The 20977-nt window shown below is 53.6% G+C and overlaps 1 protein-coding gene across 1 annotated transcript; it reads left to right on the top strand.

The window, feature by feature from the left end:
• Positions 1-2060: 2060 nt before the first annotated feature.
• LOC127587466 (annexin A2-like) lies at positions 2061-20409 on the top strand. Its single transcript, XM_052045803.1, has 13 exons — positions 2061-2179; positions 5868-5927; positions 7267-7363; positions 8117-8211; positions 9133-9246; positions 9846-9936; positions 11490-11569; positions 13848-13907; positions 14547-14637; positions 15745-15840; positions 17604-17662; positions 18178-18300; positions 18545-20409. The coding sequence occupies exons 2-13, from the start codon at positions 5880-5882 to the stop codon at positions 18605-18607; spliced, it is 1017 nt and encodes a 338-aa protein (XP_051901763.1). The 5' UTR covers positions 2061-2179; positions 5868-5879; the 3' UTR covers positions 18608-20409.
• The last annotated feature ends 568 nt before the right edge of the window (positions 20410-20977 follow it).

Below are 20977 nucleotides of genomic sequence, written 5' to 3' on the forward strand. Positions count from 1 at the left end.
CTTCCCTGTTGATTCTTTTTTCCCCTCACCCCGGGGGGCAATTTAAAGGGCTGGTTAACCAACCCCACATGCATGAGACTGGAGCATCCAGTGGGGAAGCCCTTCAGAATCAGGCTTATTATCACCGATGTAGATGACGTGAAATTTATTGTGTTGCAGCAGCAATAACAGTACAAAGTCATAAAATTACTATGGATTACAAAAATAAATAAATAGTGCAAAAAAAATAAAGAATAACAAAGTGGTGTTCGTGGACCGTTCAGAAATCTGATGGCGGAGGGGAAGAAGCTGTTCCTGAACTTCTGTAACCTTGGGGTCAGTGGGGTGGGGTTCAAAACTAACTCCACACGAGGTTGGGTTCAAACCCAGGATAGTGGGGCAGCTGAAGTAGACGGTGTCATCGAGCAGAGTTGAGGGGCCTGCACCTTCTTCAGCTTCCCTTGCTGAGCGTGGTACCTTGCAGTTCGAAGGGAGGAGGTTCCCACTGTCGGGGAAACGTTGAAAGACCAATGATTTCATGAGAATGTATGAGGCGTGGTTAGTAATTTTGCAGGTGACACTAAAGTGGATGTCGTTGACAGAGAAGGTGGTTATCAGGATTGACAGAGGAATCTTGATTAACTGGGTAAGTGGGCTGAGGAATGGCAAACGCAGTTTAATTCAGATAAGTGCGAGGTGTTGTTGCATTTTGGGAAGACAACTGAGGATAAAATATCTTTATTAGTCACATGTACATCGAAATGCACAGTGAGGCAGGCACGGTAGCATTGTGGTTAGCATAATGCTTTACAGCGCCAGCGACCCGGGTTCAATTCCGGCCACTGTCTGTAAGGAGTTTGTACGTTCTCCCTGGGTCTGTGTGGGTTTCCTCCGGGTGCTCTGGTTTCCTCCCACATTCCAAAAGATGTACGGGTTAGGAAGTTATGGGCATGCTATGTTGGCGCCAGAAGCGTGGCGACACTCGCGGGCTGCCCCGCCAAAAATCACTATGCAAAAGATGCATTTCACTGTGTGTTTCGATGTACATGTGACTAATGAAGATCTTATCTTAAAGATGCATCTTTTGCGTAGAGTGTTCTGGGGGCAGCCCGCAAGTGTCACCATACTTTTGGCGCCAACATAGCATGCCCACAACTTCCTAACCCGTACATCTTTGGAATGTGGGAGGAAACCCACGCAGACACTGGGAGAACGTACAAACTCCTTACAGAGAGTGGTGGGAATTGAACCCGCGTCACTGGCGCTGTGATAGCGTTATGCTAACCACTACGCTACCGTGCCTGCTGACAGTGAATGGTAGGGCCCTGGGGAGTGTAGAACAGAGGGACCTAGGAGTACAAGTACTTGGTTCCCCTGAAAGTGGAGTCACAGGTAGACAGGACAGTGAAGAAGGCTTTTGGCTCGCTGGCCTTCATCGTTCAGGGCATTCAGTACAGAATGTGGGACGTTATGTTGCAGTTGTTTAAGAAGCTAGTCATGCCGCACTTGGAGTATTGTGTTCAGTTTTGGTCACCCTGCTATAGGAAAGATGCCACTAAGCTGGAAATTGTTGCAGAGGAGATTTGCGAGGATGTTGCCGTGACTCGAAGGACTGAGTTACTGAGAGAGGGTGAGCAGGCTGGGACTGTAGGAGAATGAGGGTTGATTTTATAGATGTGTATAAAATCATGAGGGGCATAGACAGGGTGAACGCACTCATTCTTTTTCCCCAGAGTTGGGGAATCAAGAACTGGAGGGCACAGGTTTAAGGCGAGAGAGGAGAGATTTAATAGGGACCCGAGGGGCAACTTGTTTACCCGGGGGTGGTCAGTATATGGAACGAGCTGCCAGAGGAAGTGGTTAAGGCAAGTACATTAACATTTAAAAGGTACTTGGACAGGTACATGGATAGGAAAAGTTTAGAGGGATATGGGCCAAATGGGACTGGATTAGATGGGAATCTTGGTCAGCAGGGACCAAAGGGCCTGTTTCTATGACTATGTTTTGGAGCTGGCTGACGTGGAGAGAGATCTAACCTGAGTTTTCCCTGCCTACTTACTGAATAGTGTGTGTGTGATCTCATGGGATGAGTATACGTGACACGCCCACAGGGAAACGAGAGAGAAGCAGCAAGCAACGAAACCAGACCTTGCCCTGCAGAGAGACACAACCAAGTCTTACGTCCTAAAACACCTCTCAGGTAAGGCTGTGCTGAGTTGCTTCAGGAACAGAAAGGGGGAGAGAGACAGAGAGGAACAAGGGAGAGCCAGGCTTGGGACACTGCTTGTCTTTTAATTCATTCCTGAGAAAAGACTGGCAGGAGTCCCCAGGGTGGGGGAAGGAATGTGCAACGTGAAATTATACAGAGGCGTGTGTCACTTTAGTTTGGGCTTGCTGTTAAAATGATTGCAGTGTACACAAACCTTTAAATATTTCCAGCACTGACTGCTGTGGTGTTAAGAAATTGGAACACAAAAAAAAATCTGAGGATACTGGGAATCCGAAAACAAAACAGGACGCTGGATGTGTTCAGCAGGTCAGGCAGCATCTGTTGGGAGAGAAACACGGATATACCTGCTGACAACGACCCCTGCCCCTTCCCACTCCTCCAGTCCTGATGAAGGGTCCCGGAACTTGAAATGTCGACTCTGCTCTTCTCCCCATGCTGCCTGACCTGCTGAGTAGTTCTAAGTTAGGAAAGTTTTGACACCTTACAGCAGCAATCCCGCATCTCCCCAAAGGACTTACAAAGTTCCAAAGAATTAGTTTCAGGTCTGAATGGGGAAGCATCTTTCAACGTATATGTTTTGCAGTTCTCTCAGTAAAACCTCTCTCTTTAAAACACCTCTCTATCTTCTTGGGTCAGTGTAAGGGGAGAGGTTGGACAGGCGGGGCTTGTATCTGGAGTTTGGGTCTCAACGAGGGTGTGGAGAGGATGCTTCCTCCTGTGGGAGATTCTAGAACCATGGGTCACTGTTTAAAAATCAGGGGTGGCCCATTTCAGACAGAGTCAAGGTAATTTTATTTCTTTCCCAGAGGGTGGGTGAGTCTTTGGAACTCTGAGGGCGGTGGAAACAGCCTATGAGTATTTTTAGGGAGGAGGTTAAAAGATTCCTGATAAGGAAAGGGGTGAAAGGTTGCCAGCGAGAGGCAGTGATGTAGGGTTGAGGTTATAGTCAAATCTGCCATGATTCTTCTTGAATGTGGTAGCAGGCTTGACGAGGCAATGGCCTACTCCTGCTCCAAATTTGTATGCTCGTATCCAAACCTTGTCCCAACTACCTTCTGACGATTGGAGACACGAGAGAGACTGCAGATGTTGGGATCTGGAGCAGCACACAAAGTGCTGGAGGGACTCAGCGGGTCAGGCAGCATCTGTGGAGGGGGAACAGACAAGTCGACGTTTCGGGTCGAGACCCTTCTGGTCTGAAAGAGTAGAGGGGAGATAGACAGAGTGGGGCAAGCGATGGGCAGACGGAGGAGGGGAGGGTGGGCACAGCGACAGAGGCCGGGAGGTGAGAGGCGGAGGCAGCAAAGGGCTGCAGACGGTGGGATCTGATAGGAGAGAAAGGTGGAGCCTGGAGCCAAATGAGGGAGGGTGGGGAGGGCAGATGGGAACAGTGAGGGGGGAAGGGGACGCAGTGGGAGGGGTGTGTGGGTGATGGGCCGATGGAGTGGGGGGGGAGGGGAAAGGGTGAGAGGGAGCTGGGTGCTCTTGGTTTACCGAGAGCGCGCAAATGAAAATTCTTAACCTCACCTTTAAGAGCAACAGCACCTTTAAGCATAATTCCAGCCAGCAGGGCAAACACTATTGGGGTGGGGGTGGGATTCTGGTCCCCCCATTCAGTGCCACAGGGTCGAGGGTCAACCGGGTCAGGGTAGGGAGGGGTCAGTGTCCCAGCACCCCTTGCCCTGGCCTGTCCTGGGTGGGGTGTGGGGGCTGGTTTCGGGAAGTCTTTCTGGTGGTCCAACCCAGGAGAGGTCTGTAGTTGCGAGTGGCTGATCTGTGCACAGCAAGATCCCAGTGAGGGTTGGGGGGTGGTGGTGGTGAAGTCCGACCCTTGTTGATTGGCCCCAGGGGAGGGGCACTTGGACGGGAGGTCCTTTCAAGTGTCTCTCACTGGGGCACAGGGTCTCTCTCCGCAGTCCCCTGTGTGTGGGGCAGGCCGAACCACTGAGGGTGTCTGTTCTCTGAGGCCAGGGGGCTTGATTGCAGGGCTCCCGGCTGCTGTCAGTGCTGAGGGAGGGGCAGTGAGGAGGTAGCTTTGCACTGTGGGAGGGACAGTGAGGAGGGAGTGCCACAGGAGGGGCGGTGAGGAGGGAGCACCGCACTGCGGGAGGGGCAGTCACAGAATTTGGACGTTGCCATTGGTGGGATCTTGCTGGGGGCACCTTTCCCAACGTAATGCACACGACAAGGAGGCAATGAATAAACCCCCTCCAAATACTCTCTGCCAGAGATTTAGCAGCAAGTCCTATGCTTGCAGTAACAGTGGCTCCCCTCCCTCCCTTCTCTCCTCCATCCCCATCCCCCCCCTTGTCCCCTCCCTCAGCCCTTCACCCCCTCACCCACACTGCGGAGCCCGTGAACCAGGCTCTCCCAGCAGAACCGGATCCCTGCCCCCCACAGGAATGCTGCCCGGCTCAGTCTGCACGGGAGAGGCAGCCGTCCAGGGAGAAACCGCCCCTCGCCAGCAGCTCCCAGCGTCCCTCAGCCGCATCCCTCGCTCTCAGCAGGGAGCACTCCCCACAGCACAGTAAGATCCCATGAGGTGGCAATTGCCGTGTTGCAACTGACTGTGTGGGTCGGGGAATAAATATCAGGCCTGGGATGTTAGTGAGAGCTCGTTCTCTCCCTACCCCCCTCCCTCCCTGCCCAGCAGACATGGGGTCTCTTTTCATCCCCCCCCACCACTGAGAGGGAGGACCAGATCTCTGAGTGGTGTTTGATCCAATGGTGCAGCCCTCCCTCCTCGCCGCCCCTCCCACAGTGCGGCCCTCCCTCCTCACCACCCCTCCCACAGTGCAGCATTCCCTCCTTGACATCCCTCCTCACCGTCCCTCCTCGCCGCCCCTCCCACAGCGCAGCCCTCCCTCCTCGCCACCCCTCCCACAGTGCGGCCCTCCCTCCTCACCACCCCTCCCACAGCGTGGCGCTCCCTCAGTCCTGACTCCCCCACAGTACGACATTCCTTCAGCCTTTTGACCCATCAAGTCCATGCCATCCCACTGAGCAGTCCCAATCTCCCGCTAATTTTCCCTGTAACCTATTCTCCCCACATTCCCATCAACTACCCCCCATATTCTACCCCTCACCCACACACTTGGGGGGTGGGGGGAGATTTACAGCGGACGATTAACTCACCGACCCTGCATGTTGTTGGGATGTGGGAGGGAACCGGAGCACCCGGGGGAAACCCACACGGTTGCAGGGAGAATGTGCAAACTCTGGACACACACACACACACACACACACACACACACACACACACACACACAGCGCGCCGGAGGTTGGGTCTCGAACCTGGGTCTCTGGAGCTCTGAGGCAGCGGCTCTACCCGCTGGGCCACCTTGTTTACGGACCTAGACCTGACTTGGATATGCAGGAGACACAAGAGGTTCTGCAGATGCTGAAATCTGGAACAACACACAAAACACTGGCGGAACTCAGCAGGTCAGGCAGCATCTATGGAGGGAAGTAAACAGTCGACGTTTTGGTTAATGGAGTCAACCCGAAACCTCAACTGTCCATTTCCCTCCATAGATGCTGCCTGACTTGCTGAGTTCCTCCAGCATTTTGTGTGGGAGATGCAGGAGACAGGAGAGCGACTCTCTGTGTCCCAGACACACTCGTGGTGGGTAAAACCTCTCTGTTTTCTTTCACACAGTCTCCGGGAAGGATGGTCCTTGTGAACGAAATCCTCAGTCAGATCGTGCAAGTCGATCGGGTAAGCTCCCACCTCCTGGCCTCAGTGTGATAGGTTCCGGCTCGTTAACCCAAACAGTGTCCAACGAGGAGAACTTTGTTCTTCACTGAGGTCCCCACCCATGGTAAATAGAAGGACACTATGACCGTGGGGGAGTTTGAGTGCTCTCTCTGTTAACTAGTTAGGAGTGAGATTCCACTCTCCTGAACCCACGGTCTTCCCAGCACGATTGATCAAAAGTCAGAGCTATGAAGAGTCTAAGAGAATGTTATCATATCAAGGACAGTATAGAGGGAGCTTCCCTCTGTGTCTGACCCTGGGAGTGTGTGATGGGACAGTGTAGAGGGAGCTTCACTCTGTGTCTGAGTGTGTGATGCTTTGAGTGTATTCTATTATTGGAGTAATTTCCACAAATTGCAGTTTTTAAATTTTAAGACATATTTGTTTTCCCTTGAAGCTTAACAGTAAGTTCAGTTTGTCACACAGATCCCCCAAAGTCTGCATTGCTACTTGGCTAAAGGAATATTCACACATTTCTTGCATTGGGTTATTCAACACACACACACACACACACACACACACACACACACACACACACACACACACACACACACACACACACACACACACACACACACACACACACACACACACACACACACACACACACACACACACACACACACACACACACACAGTCCAATGCTCCCTCTGCTGGTTTCAGATGTAACTGCACAATGGGTATGAACTTCGTCGTGAGATGTGTAATTACTGATCAATGCTTCCAATTCAGAGACATAGAATTCAGCCAACCCTAAATTAAAGTATCCTTGGACACACCTAATTTGATCCCAGCCTGTAACCCACCCCTGGGGATCTGTTATTCTATATATAAACTCCCCGAACCCCTGGATTAGATCCCAGTCTGTAACTCGCTCCCAGGGATCTATATATGAACCCCTGGATTAGATCCCAGCCTGTAACCGGGGGATCTGTTATTCTATATATAAACCCCACAAACCCCTGGATTAGATCCCAGCCTGTAACCTCCTCCCAGGGATCTATATATGAACCCCTGGATTAGATCCCAGCCTGTAACCGGGGGATCTGTTATTCTATATATAAACCCCACGAATCCCTGGATTAGATCCCAGCCTGTAACTTGCTCCCAGGGATCTATATATGAACCCCTGGATTAGATCCCAGCCTGTAACCCGGGGATCTGTTATTCTATATATAAACCCCTGAACCCCTGGATCAGATCCCAGCCTGTAACCCACTCCCGGGGATCTGTTATTCTACAGACGAACCCACCTCCTCCTGCTCTCAGCCTTCTAACGGTCCCTTTCTTCCCTTGCAGCCGATGAACTGGGGAGGTTTGGCCACCCTGAAACCTTACGCCAACTTCTTTGTTGAGGACGATGTGAAAGCTCTGAAGCAGGCGATGGATGCCAAAGGTACTGTGTGCTCACTCGACACCACTGCCCCTACAAAACTCTCTGCATTTCCCAGTTACCCACTGCTCCTCGAGGTGAGGGCAGTGTGGATGGGCCTCGGTGGCACCCCTCAGTGGTGAGGGGAAGAACTGCGCCCACTGCTCCCCCAGGGAGTGAAATGCAAAATAAAACTGTAGATGCTGTAAATCCGAAATAAATTGCCACCGCCCCTCCCACGGCGCTCCATCCGGGCGCTCCCCCCTCACCGCCCCTCCTGCAGCGCAGCGCTCCCCCCTCACCACCCCTCCCACAGTGGGGCGCTCCCTCCTCACCGCCCCTCCCACAGCCCGTCCCTCCCTCCTCACGGCCCCTCCCACAGCGCGGTGCTCCCTCCTCACGGCCCCTCCCATAGCACGGCACTCCCCCCTCACCGCCCCTCCCGCAGCACGGCACTCCCCCCTCACGGCCCCTCCCATAGCATGGCCCTCCCCCCTCACCGCCCCTCCCGCAGCACGGCCCTCCCTCCTCACCACCCCTCCCGCAGCGCGGCCCTCCCCCCTCACGGCCCCTCCCACAGCACGGCCCTCCCCCCTCACGGCCCCTCCCACAGCGCGGCCCTCCCCCCTCACCGCCCCTCCCGCAGCGCGGCCCTCCCACAGCACGGCACTCCCCCCTCACCGCCCCTCCCACAGCACGGCCCTCCCCCCTCACGGCCCCTCCTCGAACATCCTCTGCAGACATCCCTTCACTCTGCGCTTTCTCTCCATCCCACAGGGGTCGACGAAGCCACCATTGTCCGGATCCTCTCCAATCGCTCCTGGGATCAGAGACAACTCATCACCAAGGCTTTCCAGAAACAGTACAACGCGGTGGGTTTCTGGAGCAGGGATCGGTGGCTGCCCCAACATGGGGGGGGGAGAGAGAGAGAGATACACACTTTCTCTCTCTCTCTCACCCTCTCTCACCCAGAGAGAGAGAGACACACACACTCTCTCTCTCACACTCTCTCTCTCACTCTCTCACACACCCAGAGAGACACACACACTCTCTCTCACACTCTCTCTCTCACCCACAGAGAGAGAGACACACACATTCTCTCTTTCACACACACACTCTCACGCTCTCTCTCACGCTGTCTCTCACACTCTCTCACACACCCAGAGAGACACACACACTCTTTTTCTCTCGCTCTCTCTCTCTCACTCACTCACACAGCACCAGAGGTCGGGATTGAACCCAGGTCCCTGGAGCTGAGAGGCAGGGGCTCTACCTGCTGTGCCAAGTTCCGTCCCCTGATGAGTAAGATATAACCTGGGTAGATGTTAGACCAGGTGCCCAAACGTGAAGTTAGTTATTGGGGGCCCCTTGAAGGAGGAGAGGTCTGTGGAGGGGTTTAGGGAGGGAATTCTGGAGCTCAGGGCCCAGGCAGCTGAAATCAGGGGATGATGGGGAGAAGGGCAGAGATCTGGGAGGGCTGGAGGGACAGGGAGAGAAGAAAATGTGAGTTACAAACAAGGATGAGGATTTTAAAACCATGACCTTGTCAATGTTTAAAAGACAGTTGGATAGGTATGTGAACAAGAAATGTTCAGAACGATATGGGGGCAAATGGGACCAGCTTAGATGGGCATCTTGGTTAGCATGGATTAGTTGGGCCGAAGGGCCTGTTTCCGTGCTGTGTGACTCTGTGACCTTGCTGAGATGGAGTTGTTGTGGGGTGTGAGCGCGAGGGGTGGGTTGGAGGGACTGGGGAACATGGTAAGGAGAAGTGTTCTGTGTCCCTCCTGCAGGACCTGGAAGCCTCGCTGAAGAAAAAGCTGTCCGGTTACCTTGAGAATGTCATGGTCTCCCTGCTGCAATCCCCAGAGGACCGCGACGCACAGGCGCTTAAAGAGGCAATGAAGGTAATCGTGCAAGGGGCCCAGGCTCTGGCTGAGGGAGGGTCTGCCCCAGGAGCCCAGCTCCCTCCCACAATCCCAGCCCTCTCCACACCTCTTGTCTCTTCCCATAGATCCCAGTTCCCCTCCCTCCCCCTTTCCCCATCTCTCCCTCCCCCCTCTCCATCTCCCTCCCTCTCCTCCTCCCTCTTCCCCCCTCTCCCTCTCCTATTCTGTCATCCCTTTCATCTCTCTTTCGTTCTTTCTTTCTCTCTCATTTGCCTTCTCCACCTCCCCCCCCCATTCCCTCTCTCACTCATGCACTTTATACCCATTCCCCCCTGTGTGGCACTTCCCCCGCACTCTTCTGGGATCTTGTTCTTGTCTCCAGAGTGGGACTCGAACCCTTGACCCTCTGGTTCAGAGGCGGGAGTGACTACACAGTCTGAGCTCCTGTGAGTGTGTGCGTGTGTCTGCACGTGTGTGTGTGTGTGCCTATATACATGTGAGTCTGTCTGTCTTTCTGACTGACGTTTGTACCTCCCCTCACCCGTCCCTCCCTCTCTCCGCCTGTGTGGTGTGTAGGTTACACCATCTCGGCCTGACCTGCTTCTGATTCCTGACAGGGCCTTGGGACAGATGAAGACACTCTGATCGAAATCCTCAGCACCCGGTCCAACAAGGAGTTGCAGCTGATCGCGGCAGCTTACAAACGAGGTTTGTGGATCCCGTGCAGACAGGCGGGGAGGTGGGAGAACAGGCGGAGAGGGATGGATACAGGGAGTGACAGGTTAGGGGAGAGACAGGTGGACTGTCAGTCATAAAAACAGACACGTGCACACACACACTCACGTGCACACACACTCACTCACTCTCTCTCTGTCTCTGTCTCTCTCTCTCTCTCTCTGTCTCTCTCTCTCTCTCTCTCTCTCTCTCTCTCACACACACACACAATGGTACACACCCTGACTGGACCAGCAGACAGGGGTCTGGACCACTGGTGTCAGGGACATTAGTACAATTCCGACTGCAGCAGTCAGGAGGTTATTTCAATGAATTAAATCAATCCGGAGTTTAAAAATCCCAGTCTCACTCTCGGTGAGTGTGGAACGATATAAATGCCTTTCCCCTTCACTCCCGAGATTCACATCAGAACTCTCCCGTCCTCACTGGGTCAGACCCGGCTATGACTCCAGACCCACCCAACTGGTTGATTCAGAACCGCCTCCTTGTTAACAGCACCCCCGGCCCATGAACGAAATCAAGAATCAAACACACAGTGTGCCTGTGTGCACGGTGCAGACGCAGGGACACACACACTCAGTCACACACACCCTTCACAAGCACACATACACACCACCTGTATCTGCAGAACGTTCCCTCTCTCCCCTCTCCTCCCCTCCCCTCCCCTCTCTCCCAGCCCAGTCCATCACTCAAACCAACCTCCCCTCTGTCAACTCTGTCTACACTTCCCACTGCCTTGGGAAAGCAGCCAATGTAATCAAAGACCCTTCCCACCCCGGTCATTCTCTCTTCTCCCATCGGGCAGAAGATACAAAAGCTTGAAAACGTCATCAGGCTCAAAGACAGCTTCTATCCCGCTGTTATCAGACTCTTGAACGGACCTTTCACACACTAAAGGTGAACTCTTGATCTCCCAATCTACCTCGTCATGGCCCTTGCACCTTATTGTCTGCCTGCACTGCACTTTCTCTGTAACACTATATTCTGCATTCTGTTTTCCTTCTGTATGACCTCGATGTACTGATGTACGGAATGATCTGTCTGGGTGACGTGCAGAAGGAAATCCTTTCACTGTATCTCGGGACATATGACAACAATACCAACCAATATCTTTTTTTCAATCCATATTGAAGTCCCCAAAAGTGTCAGGGTGAGATAATGAAGCAACACACACTGAACGCTGGAGGAACTCAGCGGGTCAGGCAGCATCTGTGGAGGGAAATGAACAGTCGACGTTTCGGGTTGAGACCCTTCCTTGGGAAAGGAAGAGGGCAGAAGCCAGAATAAGAGCGGTTTGAGGGGGTGGGAAGGGGAGGAAGAGGAGTGGGGGAGGGGGGGAATCTGGGAACGCTGTGAGAAGCTGGGAGGGGGAAGAGGCAGAAGGTTGAATGTGATGGAACCTGATTGGATGGGGCAGTGGACCAGGGAATAAAGGGAAGGAGGTGGGGAAGGAAGGTGTGGGTGGGGGGTGAGATTTGAACCTTGTCGGCCCAGGAGCGTAACCACAGTTTGATTAATTTCTCCAGAATTTCAGAAGACCCTGGAGCAGGACATCAGCAGCGACACGAGGGGCAAGTTCCAAACCCTGCTCCTCACCCTGTTAGAGGTGCGTCTTGGTCCTTGTGTCCCGGTTCGGACTGCAACCCATCCAGGGTGTGTCGGGAGAGAGGGTCGGGAAACTCCCAGTGACGTCTCTCCCAAGCTCCAACAACCCTCCCAACTCTCTGCCCTCCTCCAATTCCGGCCTCTCCGTCCATCCCCCGATTCCCATCGCCCTGCCTTCTGCTCCCTGCCTCCTGAGCTCTGGAATGTCTCTCCCCCTTCTCTCCAACTGAGCTTCGGGTTCCTTGTCCCAACATCTCCCATCGTGGACCCGGGGCTGATTTGTTTGATGATAATCCTTGGAAGTTTCTGGGGATATTTTATTACATTAAGAGGGCTGTGTGAATGGGGGATCATTGTTCCCAAGGAATGCTACCTTTGCGGTGTCTGGATAGAAGCAGGCCATTCAACCCATCAGAACCATGCTACTGTTTCTGCTCCACCCCAGTCACTTCTTTTTTCACCCCCATTCTCCCGTCTTCTCCCCTTAACCCCCTCACCAATCAAGAACCTATTAATCTCTGCCTTAATTGCACCCAATGACTTGGCCTCCACTGCCCACTGTGGCAACGGATTCCACAGATTCACCACCCTCTTGCTGAAGAAATTCCTCCTCATCTCAGTTCTAAAGGGATGTTGCTTTATTCTGAGGCTGTGCCCTTGGGTCCCGGACTCTCCCACTGATGGAAACACTCTCCACGTCCACTCTATCCAGGCCTTTCAGTGTCCAGTGGGTTTCAATGAGATCCCCCCCTCATCCTTCTGAACTCCATTGAGTACAGGCCCAGAGATATCAAACGCTTCTCATATGTTAACCCTTTCATTCCCGGGATCATTCTTGTGAACCTCCTCTGGACCCTCTCCAGGGCCAGCGCATCCTTTCTTAGATACGGGTCCAAAATGTCTGTCTGTCTCTCTCTCTCTCTCTGTCTCTCTCTCTCTCTCTGTGTCTCTCTGTCTCTTTCTCTCTCTGTCTCTCTCTCTCTCTCTCTCTCTCTGTCTCTGTCTCTCTCTCTCTCTGTCTCTCTCTCTCTCTGCCTCTCTCTCTCTTTCTCTCTGTCTTTCTGTCTCTCTCTCTCTCTCTCTCTCTCTCTGTCTCTCTCTTTCCGTCTCTCTCTCTTTCCGTCTCTCTCTCTTTCCGTCTCTCTCTCTTTCCGTCTCTCTCTCTCTTTCCGTCTCTCTCTCTCTTTCCGTCTCTCTCTCTCTCCGTCTCTCTCTCTCTCTCTCTGTTCTCTCTCTCTCTCTCTCCGTCTCTCTCTCCGTCTCTCTCTCTCTCTCCGTCTCTGTCTCTCTCTCTCTCTCCCCCCTTGCCTCTGTTTGTCCACCCCCTCCTTAAACCCGCCCCTTGCCTCTGCCCCAACCCTTGCTGTGGGGATGAACCACGTGCTCTTCCTCATTCCCCGGGAGAAGTTGCTACCCAATTCCCAATCGGACATTGCTGTCGGCAGTTGACGTTCTGGTGTCGCCGTCGAGCGGAAACTTTGGTGGAGTGACGGAAACCAGTGAAAATGTGAAACTGATGAAGGTCCCTCCCAGCAGGGGGTCAGGCCTTCCGCCCATTGAGTCTGCTCCGCACATAAAGCACCTACTTATCTTCATCCTACACTGATCCCATCTTATTGTCCCATCAGCTGCCCCCCCAACTCTGCCCCTCACCCACACACTGGGGGCACCCACCCTGCACGTCGTGGGGAAGTGGGAAGGAACCAGAGCACCCGGGGGAACCCATGCGGTCACAGGGAGAACGCACACACACACACACACACACACACACACACACACACACACACACACACACACACACACAAACGCACAGGTGCAGACGCACAGGCACAAACGCATGCACACACGCGCACACACAAACGCGCAGACGCACAGGCACAAACGCATGTACACACGCGCACACATACATACACACACATGCATGCGCGCGCACACAATTCCATCCGGACAGAAGCAGGCCATTCAACCCATCAAATTCATGCTACTGTTCCTGCTCCACTCCAGTCCCTTTTTTCACCCCCATTCTCCCGTCTTCTCCCCGTAACGCTTAACCCCCTCACCAATCAAGAGCCTCTCAATCTCTGCCTTAATTACGCCCAGTGACTTGGCCTCCACCACCCTCTGTGGCAACAGATTCCACAGATCCCACCTGCTCTGCTGTAGAGATGTTTGACTTGCCATAGAACGTACAGGGATCTGCCCAGGGCTTTCGGTCTGGGCTTTCGGCAAGGTGACAGGGATGTCCGTCCGGACTAACTGGTCTTATCGTCCGCTTCCAGGGGAAGAGAGAGGAAAACTCAAACGTCATTAACTATGAGCTGATCGAGGAGGATGCCCGGGTAAGTGGGGCTGTGGTACAGAGCGAACCAACACAGGTTCTCCCCAAGTAACTTTCCCTGATCTGTTTACCCCATCGCCAACTGTGTCGCTGAGCTGGAATTCGGGGAACTTCGACCCCTTCAGATAATGTGGGCCATTGGGTAGTCGTGGGGGAGGAAGGGAGGGAGGGAGACCAAGCTGGTGAGTCGGTGGACAGATCAAGGTAGGTGAGGAGGGGACACCACGGGAGGGGTGGTGAGGAGGGAGCACCATGGGAGGGGGCATTGAGGAGTGTGTGCCACGGGAGGGGTGGTGAGGATGGAGGGGCAGTGAGGAGGGAGTTAATGTAAATTAACCCAGGTCCACTATTGGAGGAGGAGGGGAATGTTTGGGGAGCTCTCCCTGGTATCCTGGAGCAGAGATATGTCACCCATGTCACATGGTTGCTGTGGGATCTTGCTGTGTGCTGGTCGGCAGCCACTCAAGTACCAGAGCGACCACTTCTGGGAAAGAACCTCACTGGATGGATTGAAAGGTACCAGAGAGAGAGAGGAGTTCCGGTGTTTTGGAGAGGAGGTTACTGGGGATGCTGGTGGGGTTATTTTCTGACTCCTCTCTCCCTGTTCCCACCCCTCAACCCCCCACCCTCGTCGCTAAAGGCCCTGCATGCCGTGGCCAGCCAGAAGAAGCCCAACTTTGACGCTTGGATTCCCATTCTGACCCAGAGGAGCCACAGCCACCTGAATCGAGGTAGGATTGAGGGGCCCTGATATGCCCTCCCTCAGGGGCAGTGCTGAGGGAGCACCAGGAGGGAGCTTCCCATGGTTGGAGGGCGGCGAGGAGGGAGCACCGCGGGAGGGGCGGCGAGGAGGGAGCGCCACGGGAGGGGCAGTGTCAATCGACAGCTGTAAATCACCCCCTTTGTTTGTGGGTGAGGGGCAGAATCTGGGGGGTGGGGGGGGAGTTGACGGGAAAATGTGGGGAGAACAAAATAGAGTTAATGTAAATGTGCGGATGGTTGTTAGCACCGATTCAATGGGTTGAAGGGCCTGTTTTCCTGCTATGTGTGTCTCTCTCTCTCTCTCTCTCCTCTCTCTCTCTCTCTCTCTCTCTCTCTCTCTCTCTCTCTCTCTGACAACCCCTTTGCAGGCTAATAATTAGACATCTGTTGAAGGTTTAGAGTGGGAGAAACAACACTGGGGGGGGGGGGGGGGGTGGATTCTGTCCGAGACCCTCTCCGCATCCAAACAGCACCTGCAGGAACTGCAGAGAAGCTGTAGGCTGGAAAACCCTGGAGAGGTTATAAGGAGAGGCTGGGACGGTTTTCCCTGGAGCGGAGGAGGCTGAGGGGTGACCGTCTCTTCCTCAGTCTAAAGCTCAAGGGTTTAAGGTGAGAGGGGAAAGATTTAAAGGCGACCTGAGGGGCAACTTTTTCACACGGAGGGTGGTGGGTGTGTGGAATGAGCTGCCAGAGGGGGTACAGTTACAGTGTTTAAAAGACAGTTGGACAGGTCAGTGGACAGGAAGGGTTTGGAGGGATATGGGCCAAACGCGGGCAAATAGGACGAGCTCAAGTAGACACCTTGGTCGGCAAGGACTAGTCGGGTAGAAGGGCCTGTTTCCCTGCCTCTCTGAGTCTACGCCCTCCGGAGTGGAATAGCTTGCCTTTGCTTGGCTAAGTGGTGGTGTGCGCGTCTCTGCCGCTGTGACACCAGCAGACATCCAGGCTCTGTGGGACGCCTTGGATGAAACGGGGAGGCGATGACCAGTCGGATTCTGGGCCCCAGGCGCGGCAGACGGCTGCCGGCTGCGTCTTGTACGGCAGACGCTGACCCTCCCCGTCTGTGTTCCTTGCAGTGTTTAAACACTACAAAGTGTACAACTCCCAGGACATCACGGAAACGATCAAAAAACAGATGAAGGGGGACGATGAGAAAGGATTCCTCGCTCTGGGTGAGACTGACTTTGTTGTTTGGCTCAGCGCCTCGTCTAAAACTCCTCGTCTACCGATACCTGAAAAATCCTAACTCTACCTCGGACTACATTTCTTCTTTGTTCTCTCTCAACTTGCCGTGTCTTGTGTTTATCTTGTTTATTTTATTATTGTGTAAGTTTTGTAAATCGGTCACGTGTACAGTGGAAAACCTTCTTTTGCATGCCATCCATACAGATCTTAACATTACAACAGTGCATCGAGGTAGTACAAGGGAAAACAATAACAGAATGCAGAATAAAGTGTCACAGTTACAGAGAAAGTGCAGTGCAGGCAGACAATAAGTTGCAAGGGGCATGATGAGGTAGATTGTGAGGTCAAGAGTCCATGTTATCCTACTAGGGGACCGTTCAATAGTCTTATAACAGCGGGGTAGAAGCTGTTTATGTTGACTTATGTTTATAATGTGCTGAGCTACTGCTGCAAAAAGCTAATTTTCACAACATTTGTACCCTGAGTATGTCTGCCCATGACAATAAACTTGAGCTTGATCCTTCAAACCCCCCCACCAATCTCCCTGGACACCCCTCTCATCCAATTCCTTCCTCAATATACTTCCTTATAATGTAGTAAGAGACGATTTGGCTCATTGAGTCTACACTTGCTCAGGGAGCTATCCCAGTTTCCAGTATTCTGCATTTCCCACATCCCCACCAAGCCAGCCCCCCCCTTCCAGATTCTACCCCTCACCCACACACTAGGGGGTGATTTACAGCGGCTGACTAACCACACGTTGTTGGGATGTGGGAGGGAACTGGAGCACCTGGGGGAAACCCACGTGGTCATAGGGAGAACGTGCAGACTCCACACACACACACACACACACACACACACACACACACACACACACACACACACACACACACACACACACACACACTCTCTCTCACTCTCACACACACACAGTGCCAGAGGTCGGCATCAAACCCGGGTTCTCCGGAGCTGAGAGGCAGCGGCTCTACCTGCTGTGCCACAGGGCTGACCTGCCCCCCACCCCCCCATTTCGCGTTGTTCCACCCTCAGTGGCTGTGCCTTTAGCTGCCCAGACCCCGAGCTCCAGATTCCCCTCCCTAAACCTCTTCCCCCTTCAGGATGCTCCTTCAACCCTCCATCTCTGACCGAGAGTTGGCTGCCCTCTCCCAACACCTTCTGGGGCCAGTTTCCCTGTGGGATCCCGGACAGGGGTTTACGTGGTCGTTGCTGTACTTCCACCCCCTGCCCCCTCCCCACACCATCCCAAAATTGCTCCAGGTCTTTTCCTGAGTGCCTGGGCCAGCAAGCAGCTGGAGTTCTGCATAGACGGATTACAGGCAGCAGCACAACTGAGGGATGACCTTGTGTCCATTGCCTTTCCTTTGGGACAAAGCTCAAGTCTCCCCCATCCAGGAAGGCAGCAAAGGGCACACCCACTCGTGGATCCAACACCCCTGAGGTTACGAGGTTTAGGAGGCCATTCTGCCCCTCGGATGCTTTCCCATTCAGATTCTCACCCACCAATTCCTCCAACGTCCGAACACTCCCTCGCGTCGTCCTCCTAAGACCGGGTCCTGGTTGGAGCCTGTCGAACCCTCCCAACGCCTTGGTGGGGTTACAACTTACTCCCCTGGGTTCAGGAGATCCTGGACGATTTCTGTAGTGCGTTGGAGATGGCACAAAGCAAAGGGGAGGGTGATCACATCGCTGCGTCTCACTACCCTCTCACTATCCTCCCTCCCTCATACAGTGCAAAGCATCCAGAACACACCCGAGTACCTCGCTGACCGACTGCAACAGTGTATGAAGGTGAGTCAGCTCTGTCTGTGGGAAACACTTCAGTAACAGTCACAGGATCTGCTGGAGGAACCTTCACTCTGTGTCTGACCCCGGGAGTGTGTGATGGGACGGTGTGGAGGGACCTTCACCCTGTGTCTGACCCCGGGAGTGTGTGATGGGACGGTGTGGAGGGACCTTCACCCTGTGTCTGACCCCGGGAGTGTGTGATGGGACGGTGTGGAGGGACCTTCACCCTGTGTCTGACCCCGGGAGTGTGTGATGGGACGGTGTGGAGGGACCTTCACCCTGTGTCTGACCCCGGGAGTGTGTGACGGGACGGTGTGGAGGGAGTTTCACCCTGTGTCTGACCCCGGGAGTGTGTGACGGGACGGTGCGGAGGGAGCTTTACCCTGTGTCTGACCCCGGGAGTGTGTGACGGGACGGTGCGGAGGGAGCTTTACCCTGTGTCTGACCCCGGGAGTGTGTGACGGGACGGTGCGGAGGGAGCTTTACCCTGTGTCTGACCTGTGCTTATACTTTTGCAGTCTTTGGGAACCAAGGACGGACCCCTGACCCGTTTGCTTGTGTCCCGTTGTGAGAATGATCTCTTGAGTATCCGTGCCGAGTTCAGGAAGAAATATGGGAAGTCGCTGTACACGGCGATCCGGGTAAGTGTCTGTCACGTCCAGCTGTGATTCTGGGTGTTTCCCCTTCTGGCTTCTGCTCAGCTGTGCCCTCCTCCCACAGCGCAGCACTCCCTCCTCGCCGCCCCTCCCGCGGCCTCACGCTCCCTCCCTCCCGCATTGCAGGGTGGGCCCGGATTCGCGTTCTCTCTGGCTGGGGCCTTGATTCCGGGGACCTGTGACCCGAGGCTCTGGACCCCGGCACTGACGACCAGCTCTCTCCCCACAGGAGGACACGAAGGGTGATTACCAGACGGCGCTGCTGGGGCTGTGTCGCGGGGAGGACCTGTAGAGGCCCCAGCCCTCTCGGGTCCAGTCCTGCCTCCGTCATGGAAAGTCAACGGACACGTGTGTGGACAGACAGATGGACATACCTGTCCCAAAGACGCACACGCAAACATACACTAGTGCATACACAAATGACAAAGCCACACAGATCTCCACAGGGACATAATGCACACATACATACAGAGCTGTGTATATACACACTCAGATGGACACACACAGGCACGTGTATACACACACACACACACACACACACACACACTTGCGTACAGTGCATGTATACTCTCTCTCTCGCTCACACACACACACACTTGCGTACAGTGCATGTATACTCTCTCTCTCTCTCTCTCTCTCTCTCTCTCACACACACACACACACAAACTGAGCCAGATCCCCCTCCCCCCAGCCTGACGTTCCGTCCGGAATGTCCCGACCCTCGGGATGAGGTTTGCAGTGACTGGACCCTGAGACGATTTCCACTACAAACATGAATGGAGTTTATAAAACAAAGACCACTTTCACAAATCTCGCGTCTGCCGAGTGTCCTTCACCAGCATGGAACCAACCTTAAAATCCCCCGACCTGTTTTGTCTCCTCGCCCTTCACCCCCCCCCCCCAGGAGGGAGATCTCCCTGAGGGGGCAGACCTTAACCCCAGAAACCCCCTCAACCAGTTCAGTGTGAACGCAGGTTTCACCTTCACCATCTCGCACAGCCCCCAGATCCCCTCGGTTCCTTGCATCCAAAAATCTATCGAACGTAGCACGGTTCCTTCATCCCAAATCCCGGGAGAACCTCCTCCAGAAGGACTGTAGTGGTTCAAGAAGGTTGCTGACCCCTGGGGTAAGTGAGTTTCACAGTCCAGGGACTCACTGTTCTAACGGGGACAAGCACAATCCATTCCAGGCATAGCAATGTGATTAAAAGTCAGTTTCCAGCGGAGACTCTGGTGACTGCAGATGCTGGACTCTGGAGCGACAAACAATCTGCTGGAGGAACTCGGCGGGTCGAGCAGTGTCTGTGGAGGTAGAAGAATTGTCGACATTTCGGGTTGAAACCCTCCATCAATGTTGACAATTCCTTTCTCACCGCCACCCACCCCACAGAAGCTGCTTGACCTGCTGAGTTCCTACGGCAGATTGTTTACAGCTCCTGTTTCCAGTGAGGTTTGGTTGAGGTGACCTTCCAAGGAGAACTCCCATCAGTTCCCCCCATCACACCCCCTCTGCGATTCTTCCACGATGGGCAATGTGGGAGCCTGGCGTGCACACTGAAAGCCTTCTGGGCCTAAGCAAGGACAGGCTTGAAGCATGACAGTGCTGCCTACACAAGGTGAATAGCCAAATGGATCAGCACTCTGCAAAAAAAAAAGCTTCACCAGAAACCTCATCCTAGTGAGATCCAGGGCTGAGAGAGAGGGGCAAAATTAACCCAACAAATGGGGCCTATAAGCCCTAATAAAACAGAGGATAATAATTATTTGACAAAACTCTTTATTCAAGTTATAAAATAGGTAAATATATATTTATTTACAACTAAACTTTTTACTAAATATTCTAATGCAACATATTCCAAAAATGCCCCAGTTTTACAAAGCTACTTAGATTTTTTTTAAAAAATAGCAAATAAACAAGTTTTCCAAAAGAAAAGCCCAAAATATTTTCTTGCAAGAAATTGGCTTTTTCTTCCCCCCTTGATTAATTGAAAAAAAAAACTAAGTTCCTTTGTGCTAAACTACAGTCAGGAATATAATCTGTGCAAATTTTGAAAAGTCCGTTTTTTTTTGAGAAAATAAACTTATTGTCACGTAGTCTGTGGCTGGTTGCCGTGGAGATGATCCGGAGTAGGCCACAGCCTAGCTTCCAGGAGCCGGCTGACCAATGAGCAACTTTATGTCCAAGCTGGATTTCCAACTTCCGAACCGGCGCTGGAAGATCAGATGGGATCTGGGATGTGGTTGGGATCGGGTCCGAGATGGTAGCCAATGATCTGCCCTTTCCCTCCAGGGCCAGTCCCAATTCTGTGCACCACCAGACGGAGCAGGTGAGCTTTCCCACTTCCCCGAGGGAATGGATTCAGGGAATCAGCCGTCCAACGGCACTTGTTCCTGATCCTGCTGTCCGCCGGAGGCCAGACAGCCTCGGTTGGTCCAGGGGTGATTGGGGACCCCTCGATCCCAGGGTCTCCTCACAGCCCCGGGTGCCCTGCGGAGCGAGGAAAACCCTGGGGAAGGGGAGGGGGTAGTGAGGGAGCTCCTGGGGCAGGGATGGTCCCTTGAAGGGGTGGGGGTGTGGGCAGTGTGGTGGCCGGTTAAAGAATGTCAACGATCAGTGTCCCTCCCTCCAATCTGTCCCCCTCACTCTCCAACTCCCTCAGAT

Source organism: Pristis pectinata, chromosome 40 (assembly GCF_009764475.1).
Source record: "Pristis pectinata isolate sPriPec2 chromosome 40, sPriPec2.1.pri, whole genome shotgun sequence".
NCBI classification, from domain to species: Eukaryota; Metazoa; Chordata; class Chondrichthyes; order Rhinopristiformes; family Pristidae; genus Pristis; species Pristis pectinata.